Raw genomic sequence first — 21647 nt, 5'->3', positions numbered from 1 at the left:
AAAAACGCACACTGTATATTTTTAAAAGGACTTTTTTTTTTAGTGAAAGTGACGTGACATACGGCTAAGTATGGTGACGCATACTCAGAATTTGTTCTCTGCATTTAACCCATCCGAAGTGCACACACAAAGCAGTGAACACACACCCGGAGCAGTGGACAGCCATTTATGCTGCGGCGCCCGGGGAGCAGTTGGGGGGTTTGGTGCCTTGCTCAAGGGCACCTCAGTCGTGGCCGGCCCGAGACTCGAACCCACAACCTTTGGGTTACGAATCAGACTCTTTAACCATTAGGGAAAATGTGTTAAAAACTTTTTTCTGGTTGTTTTAGAGAGGTCTACGAAACTGTTGTTATTGAATGTTAAATGTAACGTATCAATTGCCGGAAAAAAAAATCTTTTTTATACAAGTAGATTAAAGGCCTTTTGCACAAAAAAAGTACAGATATATTAAAATGTTCTTAGGTACAGTAACAATGTAAGTGTAATTTAGTACTCTGGTTTATCAACTTCTCAAATAATTCAAGTTTTAACATCCAAGTCATTTAAGTTGTTGTTAATAAATGACTTAATATGGTATTTTATATTAATTAACATTTATTAATTGATTTATTATTATTTATCAGTCATGTCTGCTGATTACGCTTAGATTTTGTCTAATAAACTCACCAATTATATTTAAATAAAATAATGTCATTCATTCATTCAATGTGCTGTGTGGACTGGGTTATTTCCTGAAAGCCCTATGAGCTACTGCCACCTACAGGCGAAGTGTTTTAATGACTTTAATTCACTATATTTTCAAAAGGACTTTTTTTAGTGAAAAAATACTTCACTATAGTTAAACTTACATATGCCCCGGTGAATAATAATAATAATAATAATAATAATAATAATAATAATAATAATAATAATAATAATAATAATAACCCCAAATTGTGATCCATGAACAAAAATGAGAAAATAATCAAGAATAAAAAAGATTCAGCAACAGAGCCTCTATTACAATTAAGGTCTTTATTGGGAAAACTGTGCAGTGATAAATTTTCCTGCTTTGTCTATTTGTTTATGATGTTTGATTGCCTGTATATTAAACTATAGGTTCTCTGATCCCGGGGTCTCACTATGCGACACGCCCCTTCCGCCTGTTCCTCACGAGCCCTCTCGCATTTCGCCAGTTCCTATTGGCTGGCAGACATGACGCTTGTCTGTGGCGTGGCTTCTTGTCTCAGTATAAGGGGAGTAAATAAGGATCTGCTGAGACATCTCACTTAATACCATCACAGACCTCAGCTGCCAACCAAATCACGACAAACCTCCAGGTGGTGTAATTATCTGTTCTGTCGGTGTGTTGGCGACATTGAGTTTTGAGCGTGTAAAGTGCTTGTGAGCAGGTGGTGTGTTTGTGTTCAGCACCGCATCATCTGTCGTCACCACTGAACAACTGGGAATCTCCGAACTCGCTGAACACTGAGCGAATGAGTGTCGGAACCTTGTGGACGCGCTTTCCTGTAACACACAATCGTCATGTAATGTGACCTGGCTTCTGATGAAGGGACGTGTCCCATAGTGAGACACAAACGCATGTTTCCGCCGCTGTTTATTCGCCTCTGTGCGGATTGGGCCGCGGCGCGTGCATAAAACGATCTCAGCCAATCAGAGCTCTTGCGCTTCTTCGTATTGCCCTTTAACCCCATGTGGCCAAGCACGAAACTAACAAATATGGAGGTGGATTTCGGCGACAGTGAGCTGTTCGAGCAGTTCGAAGCAGACGCTCCTCTCGCGAAACACATCAGGTTTAGTGATGATGAAGAAGAAGCTCCGGATCTCCGGGAGAGGATAGAGGTCTGTGAGGAGACTATAGCTCGACTGAAGACGGAGAATATCCTTCATACAGCGGCTAAGCTAAGGCTAAGCTAATCTAACAGTTAGCGCGCTAGGAGTTAAAAGTGTCCGGAAGCCTTTATGTTGGGTGTTTGTTTGGTTGTTTATTTATTTGTTTTTGTTTGTTTGTTTTTATAGAGGGTTAGAGATATATATACTGTTAAATCACCGACAACTGAACAGCTAACAGACATCAACATTGCGATCTAAAGCTGTTTCATTTGACCGTTATTAACTCTAACGTTAAGATTTAACTCTAAACTTTTATCTTTTACTGCACATTTGTATCTGAAGCTAGACGATCAGTAAATTTTGTTGTCTCTAGAGGACCATCAGGAGGAATGTCCTGATTCCTCTGTGAGCCTTCATAGACATTAAAGGGGAAGTTCCACTCCACTGTTCATTTTTTTCTTCGAGACATAAAATCCTAATCTGACTTCTGATAATATGGGACACATTTTTTTCTCCCAAAGTCTTACATGACTTGTAATGACTGTTAAGCCTTGTGCTGAAACGATTCAGTAGTTTTTTTAAGCAGCACTAGTTCTGTTTGATGTAAATCTGGTGTCTGACTGAAGGCTGCTTTGGTAGTCTTAGGGAATTAAACTTTGTTTTTTTGTTTGTTTGTTTTTTGTTTTTTTAATGAAGAAATTATAAGAATGAGCGCTTTTAAAGGTGGAAATTGCACTGTATAAATGCATCAGTAAATGTACATGTAAGTGGATTTGACTCGCTATTTGTGTTTTGGACAATAAAACCATTGCAGTCGAATGTGTAATGATTACAAATGGCCTATAAGTTAAGATGCATCACTGTTTTTAATTCATTGAAACACTCGTTTGTTTCAGTTATGTTTAAATACAAATCAAGTCTATTTCAGGTCATTTGTTTTGACGACATTTCTAAAATCGCAGGTACAGAGATGAAACCTTGTTACTTGGAAGCTACAGAAGTGTTTTGATGGGAATGTTAAGAGGCAGATTTTACTCAGAGCTTACAGGATGACACCTAATTCTTGCAAGAAAATGCAAGCATTTAAACCACTGATCATCTTCACCCCTGATCTATTTGATGCTGTAGATTTTTAATTTCCAGATTTATCCTTTTTTTCCTCCTTAACCACTAGTTCACATGATGAACTGAAGAGAAAGTTACGTTTTTTAAGTCGTCCTGCGTGAGTTTTTTTTTTTTTTTGCAACTATTTTTTCATCCTGACAGATGAACTAATGACTGAATGTGTGCTTATAAACTCTTGTGTTGCAGAGGTATCAGCCTTGTCAATTCAAAAGTCGATGGTCCTTTATGTCAGATTCTCTTCGGAAACAACACTATCTCAAAGTAAGTGTTTTTTATTATTTAAGGGTTTTGTCCTTTTTTCATCTCGGAGTAGCGATCAGTTTGATGAAACCGGTTCAACCCTTGAGCTTTGTGTGTTCAGACAGAGCCGTCAAGACATTGAAGACTACATTGTCAGTCTGATTCATCAACACCAGTTTCAGCAGAATAATGGCCAACAAGCGTCTGCATTGCACCCTCAGCCACAGGTACGGTAATCAGGTCCTATGTTAGTGGGTAATAAATTACGCTTGGGTCTTAGTGCTCAGTGAATTAAACTACTTTCTTCTTCATAAAGTATGTTAGTTTTGTTTCGTTTTCACATTTATCATGTGAATGGAGATTGGATTAATTGTCCATACAATAAAAGTTCTTCATCTATGGATTTACAATTTTGACCAGAACTGAGTACACAAAGCAGCAAACTGTAAACATTGAACACAGACAAAAGATTGTGTTAATTTGCTGTAAGCAAGTGAAAATTATAATCAACTGTAAATGTACAGTCACAGGGTGTCAGTGGGAGATACTAGTACTTGCACATACAAGTACAAGACAGAGTCTGATCTCAGGTGTATCCATCAGTCTGAGTCCAGTGTGATTGTTAAAGGTCAGTGTGTTCTTATGGTCATGTTATTGCTTAGAGTTAACAGTCAGCTGGTCTGGAATATGAAGGTGTCCTGCAACCTGCTGGTGGGGTTTTGATGCTGCAATACTGTCTGCCTGATGGTTGCAGTTAGAGCAGTCCATGACTCAGTTGGCTGGAGTCACTGATTGTCTGTGATGACTGTGATGATCAACTGTTGGGTGTTACACCTCCAGAGATTTTGATTGAGAGAGGTGGAACTCTAGTTTATGAACCATGACCTGGCTCTAGTCAGCATGATACAGCATGGGGATGTAAGCCTGGGGACCAGCTCTGACACGGATTGCGATGTCCAAAGCCTAATCTAATCCTAAAAATGACCAATCAGCAATTTGTGTTAGTCAAGAATTTATGATCATCATGTGACTTTTTTTCCTTATGCAGAACTCGAGTTTTGTTATGGATGAAAACCAGGGAACAAATGCTGAAGCTTCAACTGGAAAACACATTCGAGATGCTTTCTGTGTGAGGATTTCTCACAAATTCTATTATGTACAGCTGAATGTTCGTATTTATGTATGTATTTATTTATTTATTTTAAATAATGTGTAGAGAATTTTTTTGTCTCTCTTTTTGTGCAGGTGGTGGGAAGTGTGTTGTATTTCACCTCCTTCTGTCTGGATAAACTCGGTCAGCCGCTTCTCAATGAAAATCCCCAGCTGACCGATGGCTGGGACGTGCCCAAGTATCCTTAAGATGATATTTGTATGCATGTTTCATTGTCCTCCTAATGACTTGTTGCTTTATATCCCTGTTGTGTGTGTGTGTGTATATATATTCTCACTGTCTATGCCTTTCAAATGTATCCCTTCCTTAATGACATTTTCAAAAGGTATCAGCAAGTGTTTGGCCAGGTAATTGCTCTGGAGGGACAGGAAGTGCAGATCAAAGAGAAGAGGTACGCTGTTGGCTAGAATTGACAAGTCTGCGCCATCTGTTCATAACACAATTCTGATCACTGTCTGGTTCTTGCTTTGTAGTGACTTCAAGTAAAAGAAATGAATGTTAAATTACAATTTGTTTATCATTGTATTGTTAGAGTTTAATGTTGTGGCTTTGTGTTGTTCCTTTCTCCTTTTTTCATCTTGATGAGACAGAAAACATAACTGTTGACTGGAGACTCCTTACATAAAATATTCTATAAACATTTATATAGAAAGTTTCACTATAGTAACAGTTACACATCTTTTTCTTGTTATATTTTTAATTAGTTTCTTAGATTTTATTAGAAGTGAATTGGTGATTTCTATAGAAACCAAAGCAAATGTTTTATACTCATTTATGTGATGGCCTTTTTTAGGACTAAACCATGCTGCTTTAACTGTGGCGCTGAAGACCACCAACTGCGCGATTGTCCAAAGGTAATCCTTTTGTGAGCTGTCACAATGAAAAAAGGCTTTATTGAAAAAAAATGTTTTTCCAGCCCAGATTAAAAAATGTTTTTCCAGCCCAGAGACATGGCACGAATCAACGAGAAGCGAAAAGAGTTTGCACAAGTCAACCAGGGCAACGTTCTGAATAACCAGCGGTACCATGCGGATGAGGTGGAGGAGCGCTTCTCTAAGTACAAGCCGGGAGTAGTGAGGTCACTAACTAACTTGTACCACACACACTAATGTCTTTTAAATACTTTTTTTGGGTTGCTTTTTGTGCTTTAGGAAGCACAATTGACATGAATATTAAGTTCCTGATTGTACAATACATTTTAGATGAGAAATAGTATCTGATTATACAGTATATTGCACTGACAGTCTCAAAGGTGACAAACTTATTCCAAATATCAGTAATGCTCAATTTTAAAAAAAAAAATAAATACTGTACATGGTTCTATCATGTTTTATGCACAGTTTAAAACATTTTCTTTTTGCAGTAAGGAGCTCCTGGATGCCCTTGGCATTGTTGCTAACACACTCCCTCCCTTTATTTACCGCATGAGAGAGCTGGGCTACCCACCCGGCTGGTTAAAGGAAGCTGAGCTGGAAAACTCAGGCCTGATGCTGTATGATGGTAAAAGTAAGTTAGTGGTGGTGTTTTTTTTTTCCCCTCTCAAATAAACTGTTTGCTTTTCTGAGAATTGATTGATACAAAATTTGTCTTCCAAGCTTCGGGAGAGGAAGACTCAAACAGCTCTAACCAAAATGTATGCTATGATGTCTCAAAGCTAGTGGATTTCCCTGGTTTTAATGTGTCTGCGCCCCCCAATGTTAGAGATGTAAGTGTACGCTGGTGTGGGTTGCTTTTATATTGTTTCTGTATCTGGTTCTTTTTCTTTTTTTTTCTTCTTCAATTTATTACCTGAATAGTGGTCTTTAGGCTCTTGCTATGCCTGTTCTTTCACTGGGACAGTAAGCATGAAGCTCTTCAGAAAGCTTATAGAAAGTTCATGTTGTTTTTCTCCTCAGGATTACAGGTCATTTGGTTCCATCCCAATGCAGCCTCAACACTGGAAGCCAACGTTTGCTGCTCACTTGTCCAATATGTATCCAGCGGTAAACACAATTCCTTTCTGTTTCCAGACGATTGTATATTTGTACGTGTGTAAATATTGGCCACCTGTCTGTCAACAGCCTGATTCCAAATGTGTGAAAAGGAGCCATGAGAATGAATTAACACCACAGCAGGCCAAGAAGCGGCGGGCGAATTCAGACTTCTGCGGAAGCTCAGATATGGACACAGACTCTGGTACGGTTGTGTAGTTTTGATTTTTACTGATGTGCTTTTTTTGATTGATTATTATAACAGCTTGTACAGAGGGACTCGCACAGTGGTGCATCAACATATGCACAGCCTAATAACAAACAGATTACAGTAATGTGATCTTTTAACAAAGAATTTTATATGGTGAATTTGTATGTCTAGGGAATTTTTAAAAACATTTATGGAAGGAGTCTCTAGTGACAGTGTAATTCTTCTACTGCAGGAATATGTTGAGGTCTTTGTGTTTTGTGGTTTATTTAATAGTCATAAGCTGCTTATTTTTGAGTGAGTTATTGATAACCTACATGTAGGCTAAAGAGAAAAGCGTGTGTGTGTCTGACCACAGATTATGACACTCCTAGACGAGACAGATTTGATGATTTCCAGTTTCAGCCTCCACTACCTCCTGGCTCTCCACTCATTAGCACACCTCCACCCTTACCCCTGGGAACACCTCCAGTCACCCCCACACCACCACCTCTTCCTAAAGGCACGCCTCCGCCAACACCGCCTACAAACGCCGGGTCTCCGGTTCTGTCAGGTAGAAGTGGAGCTGGGTGTGAGGAGTCTGAGGACGGGCTGACGTTAGAGGAGCTCGAGGAGCAGCAGCGGCTGCTGTGGGCGGCACTTGAGAACGCAGATAACGGCAACAGTGACTCGGACACCGGGGTAACCGGCACACCTGCCATCGCCTCGCCCCGGGAGTCTCCAATAGTTGAGCCTGATGCTGAGTCAGAGGAGGGAGTGGAAGAATCCCGGTCGAAGGCTGAGGAGATCTCTGACCATGACCTTGAACTTTTAAGCATGCCTGCTTCACCTGTCGAAGTCCCAGTAAGCAGTGCTGACGAAGACAAAAGCAGCAACAGTCAGGTCAATGACTCTCTTACTGAAGACACAGGCGCAGAGTCTTATGATGAGCTAATAGTTCTGGATGAGTTTACTCAAAGTAATGATTCTGACCCTGAAAAGAACAGAGTAAGTAACATTTCTGAAGAAAAGTGCACGCCCACATCAGATGCACAAGCAGCTGAAGAGAATGAAGAACCTGATTTAAAGAAAGTAACAAGCGTTCCACACCGAAGCAAGTTTGCAGAAGGTATAATCCCATTTGAAGACACCCCTGAGTTCACAGAAGTTGCTGAGGCAACAGGGGTTTACCTAAGGATTCGAGACTTGCTCAAAGAATCCCCTCGAAATCAGGCAAAAAACAAGAACTTAAATTCTTGACTTCTAGGTTCTTTAAATGTATGAATAGGGAATAATGTATGTGAATTGAACACATTGGGGGTTTTTTATGGGATGATTATGAACTACATCTGTGGAGTTGGATGTCCATCTTTATTTTGCAATTTTTATACAAAAAAAAACAAACCATTTATTTTCCAAAAAAGGTTAGTTATTTTGCTTGTGCTTTTTATTAATTTCACAAATGACTGCTGTTGTAAGCTATGGTTTGGACTAGTATTTTACGTATGTACAGTTTTATAAACCACTCCTTTTTGTTCTTATAAGTTGCTAAGATGCCAGTGGTACACCCAGTTTTTTCCCCTGCCATGTGAGAGGAATTTTTCAAATTGGCCATCATTAATGATATACATTTTCAGTGTATTATTTTTAACACTAAATTATCTTTAAGGCTACATTTTTACAAAGTCTACCCTGAACTGCTTTTATTATGGCCAAAATCCAGCTATTTAAGGGCTCATAAAAAATAAAAGCCTTTGTTTTCACTTTTATAGTTAGCTACTTGAGCAGCTGTCTCTCCTTCAATAACTGAATGGTCTCCACACAGAACAGCTTGTTTTTAGGTTACCGTTTTAAGATGCAATTCCGCCACATGGAGGAGCTGGTACAGTTGCTGAATCCCAGTTCCAGGGTCCAAGGTTTGATATCTCTGTGGTGCTTCACATATTTTTCATGCATTTGTTTTGGTTTTGTCTGCGTTCTCCTGTTTCCTCCACCATCTTCTGGTAGGTGAATCAGCTGTGGTGTGTTTCTACCTTCATACAACAATGTCTGCTTACAGCTTAAATTCATGCATTAGCCCATTTCTGCTTATGACAAAAAAAAAGTTTGTCATCAAGAATCATTCAGTTAACTGATGCTTTGTATATTTGTGTGGCCTAGTGATGCTTTGCTTGCTGAATAAGCTTTTTGTTAATCTGCTTTTAAGGAGTCTGAATCTGATTTAATTCATGGTAAGCCTAAATGCCTCAATCTTGTACATCTGCAGTATTAAAATTGCTTATGAGGTCAAATGAAGTAAAGCTGGTCATAGGTTAGGGGTTTATTGTTTGATTCATTTGTTAAATGTTGTTTCTTATAAGTAAGAGAAACCAGGTTTAAATAGAAAGAAAATAGACTTCCATTGTTGCGTTTAAATAAAGTCCACTACTGGAGTCCATACACAGCAGGTGTAAAATCCCCTTATCTAAATAGAAAAAGGGAAGTCCCAAATATTTGTACAGTTTTGCCAGGGCTGATAGTTTCTCCTTATGGCTGAATAGAGGTGTGACCTTGAACTATTGACACAACATGCACAGCCTGCTTAAGTTGTTCCATCATGGTATAAGGTGACATCAGGTGAGTGGGATTATAAATCGGAACCGAACATGGGAGAGAACAGATATTTGTATTTATTCATATTTGTAGCATTTGTCAAGGCCTGATCCTGATTGGATCTGAACCGGTTGGGAGTCTTCACATGATTCAGTAAGTGAAGTGTGAAGAATATTGAGTCTAAAAGACCTGTTGCTGTATGGATATTTAAGGGACTTCCATTCTACCACCTAGGTGCCAAAAAAGTCATACGCTGCATGTTTGTCTTCCATGTACTGTGTGTGTGCACAGTTCAGTTTATATTGCTTTTAACAATTGACATTGTCTCAGCTTTACAGAAGTATAGAAATGGCATACACGTTTTAAAGTTAAAAAAAAAAAAAAAGGTGAGCACAAAGATGACCAATTCAATGGCAGATCAAAGTCTCCAAGTGGTTCTATCCACAGCAATCCCGTGGGTCACAGGCAGTCCAGGTACAGTAGATCTATCACCATGCAATGAAACTACAACCACGGGTAGGGTTAGGGCGGGATTGGTATGTACAGAAAGAAGCAGCAGTAACACTGCCTCATTGCAATGCATCATTTTCATTGTTTTTGAGTCTGTGCCTCATTAAGCATACCTGGCTCTAATACATTTGACTGCATGAAACATCTTTAAGAAGAAGCATTACAGTGGTTTTGTCACCATGCTGCCTCACAGCTTTGTAAATAATTGCTAATGCTAGCAAAAGCTGGTTGACTAATATCAACCTATTCTTCCTAACAGGACATCCCCTCACATTTTTTGGTTCATTTTGGTGCTTTTGCATCAAACAAACAAGAAAAAAACAAACAAAAAAGGACTACAAGACAAAAAACAGAACAGATGCAAATAAAGATAAATTATCACCAAATAGTTGATGCTACATACTGCAAGCTTGCAGATGTTTGATAACTAATAAAAAAATAATAGATTAATAAGTCATTAAAAAAATTATCCTGAGTATTGTCAGCCATCTAATACTTTAGGCACAATGTCATCATGTGCAGCCCTGCCCCCAAAACAAAAAATGACCACAAAATGGACATGTGGTATATCAAAACACTCCGCACAATGAGGGGAACTGCATGACGGGTGATGTTGCATGCTTGTATCCACTCCAGTATTGGCATACTGGCCTTTGTGAATACTTGTGAATACTCTGACGAGCAACCATCAAGGTTTGTCACCACGAACTTTACAAATCCAGTTAGATCTGCCCTTGATCTGGTTTGATGTAAACAATTTTTTGTTTATTTTTTTTTTTTTGGGAGCTGAAATGTTTGTCCATATGGGCTTCCTCTGGGTTTTCTGGTTTCCTCCCACGTAGTTGGGATGGAAGTGTGTGACAGTGTAAGTGTGCATAGTGCCTTGAAATAGACTGGACTCACATCTATTGAGTGATCCTGCCTCATGCTCAGTGTTTTATATGTAGGCTCTGGGTTTACCACAACACTACAATTTGGATAAACGATGGAAGTAAAAATTTCTTTATGGTGCTTTCCCTTTTAAATGTGCTATGATCTCAAATTTAGTCACAGTCTATAATGTAGGTGCTGATGATGGGCTGGGTTCATTTTATATTAGGAGGTGAGGCAAATGAATTATTACTGGACTTCCTGTGGGATTTGAGTCCTGCCTAAATCAGTTGTCAGTATTTCTTGCTTACTGCGTCTGGAAAATGACCAGCAGAAAAAAGATCAGGTAACATTATGACCAAAGGTCTGTGGACACCTATATGGGAGTCTAACCCTAATTGTTTCTGCAAAGTTGAAAACACACAATTGTCCACAAACTTTTTATATGCTATAGAATTCAATCTTCCTTCACTGGAACTAAGAGATCAAAAAAGTACAATACCGGTCACATAATCATGTTCTTTTGTGAGATTACTGGGAATCACCTGCACTTCTGAAGACACTTTTTTGGAAGCTCTTTATCACACCAACCTTCCAAGTAAAGTGTTTGGTAGTATTTGTACATTTATCTATTAAACCTATAGTACATTTTGTTGATGACATAAAAGCGAGGTTTATTTCGAAAAAAAAAACGCACTTTATGATTTATAATTTAGAAACAATTAAAAATTCAGTCATTTGTTGTCTTCATAAAAATTTAGTTCAACATTTTCTGCTAAACAAACTCAAGTGAACACTGAGCTAAGTGCACTGCCACACCTTTATTCATAATAATAATAATAATAATAATAATAATAATAATAATAATAATAATAATGACTTCAAACCCTTTTACCTTTTGGGCTCCTACATTTATCGTTTGATCTCAATGAATACAACGACTACCGAACCACTTTAAACGCTCACAACCAGATTGAATAACACGCGTCATTGTTAGTACTAAACTACTTTAGCACACTACTTAGTGTTCTAGCTGGCGGTTTAGGACGCGACCACGGGGCCAGCGTCGCCACTAGAGGTACGTCACTGCGTTAACTGTCTGAAGTTCCCCGGTTAAATCCTAACAAGTAGAAGTCAGAGAGATTAAACCTGCTCGTCTGCGTAGAGTTGCTTGTTTTCTTTGGATCTAACAGGTAAACAAATGGCCTCGTGTTCGGATTAAAGCGTTAGGGGGTGTTTTAAAGAGGATTAAGGTGGGATTTGGTGGGATTTCAGTTTTTTAAACCTGCTAGCTTAGCAAGGTGAAGGAATTTCCCGGAAAATGCTAAGCTTAGCTTGCAGGCTAGATGCCGTTAGCTAGTGGTCTTTTCTTTTTGTGTTAGCAATGAGTGTGTGAGAGAGAGTGAGTGTATGTATGTGAGTGAGTAACTGTGAGTGTGTGTGTGAGTGAGAGAGAGAGAGAGAGAGAGAGAGAGAGAGAGAGTGTGTGTGTGTGTGTGTGTGAGTGTGAGTGAGAGAGTGCTTGAGTGTGTGTCTGAGTGAGAGAGAGTATAGACGTGGCCAGGCAGCTTTTTAGCATAGGAGAAGTGACATTGCGGAATGTCGTAGCTGGGTCAGGTCAACACGCTTTACACACACACACACACACACACACTGGACTTTCTTACCTGTAAATAGAAAGGCATTTTATATGGTTATATCGCTACAGTATGAACTGTCATGGTTCTCAGAAAGCGACTGTTTAATGGCTTTTGCCTCATTTCGCTGACTAAAATGAAGCTCTGAGGCAGGACAGAGCTGAATGGCACTTTTAACAGTACACATTGTCCCAAAGCAGCTTTTCAGAAATGACAGAAATCCTGATGTGTGTTTGTCCTTAAGTGTCAGTGACGAACTCATAAGGTATCTTCCTCGTCTGCAGACAGAACAGATAGAAAGTGGTTAGAAATGAGTTCCAGGTGTAGATGTGAACTCAGGATGCTTTCAATGTGAATTATTAATTCCTACATAACTAATAAACAGTGTCCAGGTGAGAATTTGTAAAATCTCAAGGTTCTTTATTGTCAATGCCACCCTATGTACAGACATACAGAGGAATTGATATACTGTTTCACTTTCTCATATCAAGTGTTTACATTAGCAATACAATGTAGAGTGTTTGTATAATAATATGAGCAGTTAGTGCAATATAGAAACAGATTTGTATGGATGTAACAGCAGTGTACTTGTAATAAATGGACATAAACAAACCAAGTGAGTATATCTCAAAAATATGAATGTGTTATCTGTGTGAGAACATGTACAGCTGCAGAAGGTGAGTGATGCATACACAGAAAGCTCCAGGTATTAAAAGAGCATATCAGGGTGAATCTGAGAAGGTGACAAGATGCATAGCAGAAGAGGTGCATGTTATTAGGTATGTTCTAAATCAGGGGTGTCCAATAGTAACCACAAAGGGTTGGTGTGGGTGCAGGTTTTCAAGCAGAAGCCACACCTGATTCACCTGTTTAATCAGTTGCTCTTGGCTTTAGTAGACCCAGGTGTCACTTCTGTTTGGTTGAAATGAAAACCTGCTCCCACTTTGGCCCTTTCCGGATAAGGCAACCCTGCTGTTATCCTAACAAAAAATACTCTGTACAGTGACCATGACAATAAATTGTGTGTGTGTGGCATTTAGTGACACTTTACAATTAAAGTCCAATGTAGATGATGTATTCGATTGCATTGGATTGTGTGTGTGTGTGTGTGCGCGTGTATGTATGTATGTATGTATGTGTATATATATATATATATAATGTGTGTGTATATATATGTGTATGTATGTATGTGTGTGTATATATGTATGTGTGTGTATATGTGTATGTGTATATATATAATTTACTTAATATATATTATAAATATATATTATAATTTATTTAATATATAAATATATATAGGAAATTATATATATATACATATACACACACATACATATATGTATGTGTGTGTATATGTATATATATATAATTTACACACACACACACACATACACACATAGATGAGTCTCAGAGTTCTTCTAATGGCATGAAGTGTATTTGGACACATTGTCCTGAAGATCCTGTAATGACATTCACTTTTAGCTCTTCCACTTCCTGACATAATGCACCGCTGCCATGTGTCCTAATAAAGTAATAACAGGGAACCAAAACAGTCATGACATCATTGTCAGTACTGAACTTCTTTATGGACTTTATTTCTGCAGGAGTGTTGTCTTTTGTTGATGCCAGCCAGCAAGACTGAACTTTAGATTGAGTTTCTAGACTTTACTGAACTGAAAGTTATGTTCTGCTTTCTCAGATCCAGGCTAAAAGCAGAAACCAGTGTAATAAATATGAGAAGCTAAACATATTTATTACTTGGAATTATGGGATTTGATTGAGTTCTTGGCTCAGCAGACATTTCATTGTAGCTGCAGATGATGTATTTTCCTATATGCACACTCTTGTGTGATTAGCATCTTTTAAATGTTTTAATTCAAGGTGAATATGTTGTGCTTTTCTGTTTTTGTGCTTAGATGTTAACATGTTTATTAAAATAACACGCATCCAACCAACAGCACAACATTAAGAAATGTTGTCATACTTAATCACAGTGTGGCAAAAAAACAACAACAATTCGTTAGTCTTTTTTCTGGTTGTTGAATTAGTGAATGAGAATTTGGTTCCTTGGTGACTGATGATGTGCTGAATGTAACGGATTCCTGTTTTTGGAAACAGCTCTAAATTTGTCTGTTAGCAATTCTTCAGTCACAATCCTTGTTTATTTTTGGTATCTGAAAATACACCGGGATCCTCTGTCAGGATTTAGGATCCGCTTCATCACATGATGACTCTGGTTACATCACATGACTACTCATTAGTTGAGGGTATTTTTAACCGTTTGTATGTTTTACACTCATGCTTAAAACAGCATGTATTACTACACCGCTTTGGTCATTAATATGAACATTATAGCTCTCAGGGCTTTATTATGGACAGTGTTATAATTATATATAATATTGTCTGATTATTCACAAACATGTTGAGCGACATCCTGCTGAAACTTGTCAAGCATGTTTTCCTGCCCCATCTTCAAGCTGTACTTGATGGACTCAGGCTTCTGCCTGCCAGCATGAACAGCACTTGCACCTGACTGATGTGGGAACATCTGGCCTCTTCCATGCATTTATCTGTGTTTTTTCTTTTAAACTAAGTCTGATTTTGCAGACATTTAGACTCATTCAGTTGCCTGTGGCTGGCATACCTGATCTTGTTTAGTGTTATTGCAGTGTCAGTTACTTTAAACAGTTTGATAGAAGATTAACTACGAGCAGCCAAATTCTTGAGATTTTGTCAAAAAAACAGTTGCAGTCAGTTCATTGCTGTTTGAAACACAGAAGCCTTTCAGCATTCAGGGTCACCCAGATTGCCTGCCAAACATAGCTGCTGAACACATTACTCGTTAAAGTGTGAAACAAGGGCAGGCTTGACTTTAGCTTGTCTCTAACACTCCTCTGATGCAGCCTGTGTGGATTGAAACACTTCCACGTGTGACATACCTTTCTCTGGTGTGCAGAAAGCTTGGTCAGCCTTTATTCTACTTGATAAAAATGAAGTCTGCTGCTGAAGTCCTGTTTAGTCAGGCATGTTGTACTTGACGCTCCACCACAGTAGCTCCTGTTTGTGGTCTGACTTTAGAGCAGTAACTGAGCTGCTTTTCTGCAAACTCTAATCCTACAGACCTCCACAACTATAATGCAAGTCTAGATAAACACTCCTGATGTAACACATTACAGTAAGGAGAAATATTCCAAAGGTGGGCCAGTTTGAGTTTCTTGAACCCTAACTGATCTACTGGTGCCCAGAAGACACAGGATTTCATTTCATGTGTGAAATTATATGGTCAGTGAAAGACTGGGTTTTAATTTGTTAAAGCTGTTCAGTTTTCAGGATCCCAGACCCAAAATGAGATGTTTTTAGAAAAAGCAAAGAAAACAAAAACTCTTCCAATATATTTCAAACACTTCTTTTAGATCTTGTTCAACCTAAACATTTTGCTAGTTGACTTCCTGCCATCATTTTGCTGATGCTTGTTTTCTTCCCTCTTCACTCTCTTTACAGAATCACCACTTTTCATACCCCACTTCCCTTTTGTGCCTTTTTCTGGTCTCTCTTATAAAACTGTAAATGTGGTGCTACAAGTTATAAGACAGTGTCAATGTTTTGTAACAAAGCACAGCCAGCTGACAAGGAATATACAGAGGAACTATGAGTACGGCCAAGCCCAGTGGGCTTAAAGCCCCCACCAAGATCAGCAGACAGACTGGGACTGGGACCACGACCACCAAGACGTCCCCATCAAGTATGTCCACTTCTCTTTTGGTTCTCAGCCACCATTTTGTATATGTTGTCTTTCTTTCTTTTTTTTAACTATAATAATTTTTATTTCCACCCATTTTACCAAGTTTAGTGTTTTTGTGTTTTTTTGTGTTCATTTTACTAGTTGCTGCTAAAGCAGTTTCTGGTGACAAAGCATCATCTGAAAGCCCAGACACAGTGAAAGAGTTTAAAGTTGGGGATCGTGTGTGGGTGAATGGGAACAAGCCAGGCTACATTCAGTTTCTGGGAGAGACCCAGTTTGCCCCAGGACAGTGGGCCGGCATTGTGTTGGATGAGGCCATAGGAAAAAACGATGGCTCAGTGGCAGGGGTGCGTTACTTTCAATCTGAACCTTTGAGGGGTATTTTTACACGACCTTCCAAGCTTTCTAGAACTGAGGGTGAAGCTAATGGCACGACAACAGCACCTGCATCCCCAACGCCCCCTACGACGGCAGATCCGGGGTCCGCTCCAGCAACTGCTCCAGTAACTGCTCCAGTAACTGCTCCAGCAACCGCTCCAGCGGATAGTGCAACAACCAAAAAAACTAGCAAGCCTGACTCAAACCTGACTTGCACTAATTCCGAATCAGTGTCCAACCTATCAGAGGCAGGCTCAGTGAAAAAAGGAGAGCGTGAGCTGAAGATGGGTGACCGAGTCCTGGTGAGAATGATTTATATTTAAAACTACTATGCTGTGACGTGACGTGTCCTGACCTGATCTGGAGTTACTGAATGTAATGCCTGCTGACTTTTATGTAAAGAATATCAGCTACTAGGTAAACAGTGTGTAACCTATAATAGAAAGTACATTTGTTTTAAGGTTAATGATAGATATCATGGTGTAGTAAGATTAATGTCTGCTAACAAACAAGACTGGTTAATATTATCATGCAGTTACCAAAAGGTAGAAATATACTAATGTAACAAAATAAAAACAATAGTTCCGTCTTTAATGGACTTTATAGCCAGATTCGGGCTTAATTGTAAGATTTATGAATGTTTATGAATGTTATTTGTGAATGTTTACTAACAATGTATTTGTGTGTTAACGGTTACTGTCTATGTTATAGGTTGGTGGTACCAAAGCTGGTGTAGTGCGCTTCTTAGGGGAAACAGATTTTGCCAAAGGCGAGTGGTGTGGAGTCGAGCTGGATGAGCCTTTAGGGAAGAATGATGGTGCAGTAGCTGGAACCAGGTACACACTTATTAGAATACAGCATAAATGCTTGCACTTTTTGTGCCTTTTCATGTGCTGCACACAGTACCATTAGTGAATTAGCACAAAGTACGTATTATTCTGTTGTGGGTTCCAGGTACTTCCAGTGTCAACCCAAGTATGGCCTTTTTGCCCCAGTGCACAAGGTGACGCGCATCGGCTTCCCTTCCACTACTCCAGCTAAAGCGAAGGCCACGGCGCGGAAGGTGACTACACCAGCAGGTTTGAAACGCAGCCCGAGTTCCTCCTCGATCAGCTCCATGAGTTCTGTGGCCTCCTCTGTGAGCGGCAAGCCCAGTCGCACCGGTCTGGTGAGTCACACTTACCCTCAAAAACACTTCGGCTACAGTCAGTCTACCTGTAGATGTCTAAAACCTTCATCCTATTACAAACTGAATGTCACACCTTAACTGGGTTTGCTGTTGGGCAAGATTCTTAATAAAATGCAATGAACTGTTGGGGATGCATCAGGGGTGCTTTGAGGTTTGCGTCTCATAAGTATTCTTCAGTACAGTATGAATAACAGCTTGTGCTACAATGTGAAGTAAACCTAGTACATGATTTTTGTGGTAATAAACCCCCAAAATCACTTTATCTGGATGTATATTGCAAATGGTGGTCACTGCAAACTGTGCTCTGTTAAATAATCAAGAAGAGGAACTTGTGCATCTTCCAACAACTCAAGGAAAGGCATCTTGTTGCCGTTTAAACTTAATAGAGAGTGCGAACCTGGCTGACTTCCTCACTCATCAATGCTTACACTTTGTTTGTGTCAAAGTGCAGTTTGTTGCACTTTACCTCAATATGAGGTGTTAATTGTTCATAGCACACGGCAGCAGCTGACGTACACAGATCTAACTAAAATGTTCCACAATGTCAAGATTGAGTAACACAAAATAGTTTACTTATTTCAGTCTCGTGTTTTAATATTGATATTGACAAGTACCAGCAAACATGTACTCGTACCCAGTCTGACAAAATGGTATTGATGCTTCCCTAATAAATGTAATTAGGTTAGAATTACTCATTATTTCTTACATCTCCATGAGAATCACAATCAATAACTAACAACTTTAACTTTAACCACTAGCCCAGTAGCACCAGGACTAGAAATAGTGACATCAGTTTGTCCCTTTTTCATCCCTATAGCTTACAGAAACCTCATCCAGGTACACAAGAAAGATTTCGGGGACCACGGCCTTGCAGGAGGCTCTGAAGGAGAAGCAGCAGCACATTGAGCAGCTCCTCGCCGAGCGTGACATGGAGCGGGCAGAGGTTGCTAAAGCCACCAGCCAAGTAGGAGAAGTGGAGATGGAACTCTCTATTCTCAGAGAAGGCCAAGAACAGGTCTGGAACTTTCACAAACATAATAGTAGTTTTTAATGTAACACACTGGAAGAAAGCCATATCATTTTTAAAACATATACGTTTTTATTTTTTGCATTCATTTTTACAGTATGTGACCGAGATGGAGGCCAAAATGGATCAGCTGCGTGCCCTGGTGGAGGCTGCAGACAGGGATAAGGTGGAGCTTTTGAATCAGCTAGAGGAAGAGAGGAGGTGAGATGGACAGGTGGATGATTCTGGATGTGGAAAATATAAATGTTTGTGTAGCAAAGGGCAAGCCGGGATGCTGGGATGCCTAATTTTTAAACAAGTAAAGTTTTTTTTTTTAAAGTTACATTTGGATAAAAGAAAACCTCCATAATTTGTGACCAGTAACCATTTCTTGATTTATTTTCCATCAAATATCAATATATAGAATAGTTCACAAGGAGGCTGTGATGTGAAAAGTCAAAATGCTCCTGTATATAGCTGGTTTTGGTGATGGATAAAATGAAACCAAGATAAATCATGTCAGGCTTTTCTACCATATTTATTTTGATCTAGCAACCAACAAAAAGTGAAAAACAAATGGGCACTTTTAGGGGGGGGGAATAATGATAACTTAGTTGCCTAATCATACATTTCCCTTTATTTTGTTAAAGAACCTTTTACACATTATTCACCATTCAGCCATTCAACTTAACACATCTTGATTTGGCAGTGTTTGGCCTTGCAAAACTCCTGTCAGATTGTGAGGTGATCTCCTGTGCCCAGTCATAATGCGCTGTGTGAGAGAATTTGATATTGACTCTAATTGAAGCTTTTTCCTCCACCAACAGAAGAGTAGAGGACCTTCAGTTTCGTGTGGAAGAAGCTTGTATTACCAAAGGAGACTTGGAGGTAAAGAGGCTCATAAATATCCATATCCAGATCTTGGGTTTTCAGATTTCGCAAGCAGTTCATCGTAGGTATGAGTTTATGTTGTGTAGCAATGCTGAAAAATGTCCATTCATTCCTCCTGCACCTCCTTATCACATTTCCTCCACTCTGTATTCAACACCCAAAAAATTGAAGAAATGCTTTATGGAATATTGACTAGCAGTGTTTAAATTTTAATAAATAATTCTTCTGTCTGACAGATAATGATTTCCATTGTGAATGGAAGAAGGGATACAGACTGTATGGGGAAACAACAAAATAACTCCAGTGACTTATCTGCTTATAATTCCATTATTAGTGTTATTTGAAAGAAATCAGCCACTTGCCATTATATCAATACTCTGTTTTCCTCATTTGATCTAAGTTATTTGCCGCTTTCACAATACAAAATGTCCCGAATGACAAATATAAAAACCATCCCTGATGTCTGCAGTGGTATTTAATCTGAGAGCATCAATGGACTAAAAATGGCTCCATTAATAAAATTACTCTCGGTAGGTTAGGTGTGATGATAACGTGTTGTAGCTTGTGTGGAAACCCTATGAGTAGAATTTCTCGTAACTGGGTTGAGGATGAGGTTTTACAACTTTTCTGAGAAGTAGGAAAAAGATGAGGTGACTGGACTTTGAAGCTTGTAAGATGTATAGATGTCTTAAATGTAGAATATGCAGGTGCAGTTACGTATTTGTTGATTATAGGCTTTATATGGTGGTTGGTAGACAGCAGCTGATTGGTGCTGGAGAAAGGAAAAGGCTTTTCATCCATTGGCTGAAGGGTTACATTTGCATTTAAGAGGAAATTGTGTATGTTTGATTTTCCTGATTATTAATTTATTAGTGTATTTGTTCAGTAGGTAAGAAAAACAGTTGGAATTTACAAAGCCAACATGGCTGTATTAGTTATAATGCTGTTCGTCTCATTTGGGGGGAAAAATTGTTTTGTTCAGATGCTACCTAAGTGTGGCTAAATTACAAAGGAATAGAGTGCTTTATGGTAGTATAGAATAAACAGTTACAAGTAATTAACAGCAATAGTTTTTTTTTTGTCCAGCACTTTGGCTGTTGTTTTGGAGGAACCCCTAAAGGTTCTTATAACTGTTTTCCTATTAGAAAGGGTTTTATTTAAAATAATTTTTATGAGGTAACAAGCCCTAATCTTTTTGTGTGCATTTGGTTCATTTATCTACATTTATCACATAGTCAGGGTCGTGATGGACTAATGACTGGCTAATACATGATTTAATATTTTCTAACTTTTCTGTTTGTGAAGGCTACTAACTTAAACGCAGGACTTATCATCTGTTTATTGTCTTGTCAAAAGTCTGGCTTACTGTAATCTTATGGAATTTGAGTCTGTAATGCATGGCTTTAACAGTGATCAAAAACCATGACACTGTTCACACCATCAAGACACACTACATTTTCTAGTTCAAAATCCCTGAACAGCTCTATCACACTACATTATTTACATGTTGTTTATCTGTATTACAGTAGTGTTGGCTATTTTATAAATTGAATAATGATGAAGCAGAAACTGCAATGCTTCTCTGGAAGGTAATTGAAAAAAAAACATCTTTTATAAAGTGTATTAGAAATCGCAGTCTTTTTAACTGTCATGAAACTGCTGGGTGTGTTCCCTGGTGGCACTCTGAAATATAAAACTTTAAATTTGTTATTACAGTGAAAGATCTTTTTATTATATTTTTTTAAACATTGCTTCGTCTGATCTCATCTACAACATAACTTCAGGACATAGCTAAAATAATCTCTGAAAAATGTTGCCTGTAACTCATTCAGAGTGCATAAACCTCTAGATCCTGAGAGTGCATAAATGTGTAATACACAAATGCTTGTGGATGCCTGAGCATCACATCCATATCCATGTGGTTTGATGGGTTTGATCAGGTGTCCATTCTTGTTTGGCCATATAGGTTGGTCATGTCTGAGTGTGTAAAAAGAGCTGGGATTCCTCAGCTGTAGAGGAAACAGTCCCTTGCATGGTTACCTTTAACCTCAATTATTCTTTCATTTCAAATCCACTTAGCTGGACATTGAAAGTAACTGGCCAATCTTTTCAAAGGTTTCTTTTTGCCTTTTTTATAACAGCATGTCTCAGTGTTTTCTTCCTCCTATAACACAGTGGTTTGCCAACATGTAAATATTTATTAAAGAATGACATGAAATACTTTTCAGCCCTCTCTAGTGCAATGTAAAGGCTTAAGGCAGTGAATGTCCATCTAATAATCTATGTCTAATTGATGCACCATGCTT

The 21647-nt window shown here is 38.7% G+C and overlaps 2 protein-coding genes across 6 annotated transcripts in view; both read left to right on the top strand.

The window, feature by feature from the left end:
* The first annotated feature begins 1198 nt into the window (after positions 1-1198).
* zcchc8 (zinc finger, CCHC domain containing 8) lies at positions 1199-8301 on the top strand. Of its 2 annotated transcripts, XM_027145698.2 has the most exons (14): positions 1202-1879; positions 3013-3055; positions 3145-3219; positions 3320-3425; positions 4247-4327; positions 4444-4547; positions 4695-4760; positions 5163-5223; positions 5311-5447; positions 5733-5875; positions 5965-6074; positions 6265-6351; positions 6430-6544; positions 6906-8301. In XM_027145698.2, the coding sequence occupies exons 1-14, from the start codon at positions 1693-1695 to the stop codon at positions 7784-7786; spliced, it is 2196 nt and encodes a 731-aa protein (XP_027001499.2). In that variant the 5' UTR covers positions 1202-1692; the 3' UTR covers positions 7787-8301. The 2 variants fall into 2 exon arrangements, with proteins under 2 accessions (XP_047674808.1, XP_027001499.2); XM_047818852.1 differs by having other exon boundaries at positions 1199-1879; positions 6265-6544.
* A 3167-nt stretch (positions 8302-11468) lies between these two features.
* The window catches only part of clip1a (CAP-GLY domain containing linker protein 1a), a 34448-nt gene continuing 24269 nt past the window's right edge, over positions 11469-21647 (top strand). For 2 of the 4 annotated variants that reach the window (XM_047818850.1, XM_027145611.2), the window contains exons 1-8: positions 11469-11576; positions 15637-15877; positions 16019-16557; positions 16967-17091; positions 17210-17423; positions 18262-18459; positions 18569-18672; positions 19278-19338. In XM_047818850.1, the coding sequence (XP_047674806.1) occupies positions 15784-15877; positions 16019-16557; positions 16967-17091; positions 17210-17423; positions 18262-18459; positions 18569-18672; positions 19278-19338 (1335 nt within the window). In that variant the 5' untranslated portion in view covers positions 11469-11576; positions 15637-15783. Of the gene's footprint in view, positions 11692-15636; positions 15878-16018; positions 16558-16966; positions 17092-17209; positions 17424-18261; positions 18460-18568; positions 18673-19277; positions 19339-21647 lie in introns of all 4 variants that reach the window. The other 2 variants (XM_047818851.1, XM_027145610.2) reach the window with 2 other exon arrangements.

Source organism: Tachysurus fulvidraco, chromosome 9 (genome assembly GCF_022655615.1).
Source record: "Tachysurus fulvidraco isolate hzauxx_2018 chromosome 9, HZAU_PFXX_2.0, whole genome shotgun sequence".
NCBI lineage: Eukaryota > Metazoa > Chordata > Actinopteri > Siluriformes > Bagridae > Tachysurus > Tachysurus fulvidraco.
Note: the sequence above shows the minus strand (reverse complement) of the source record. Positions and strands in the feature narration are given on the sequence as shown.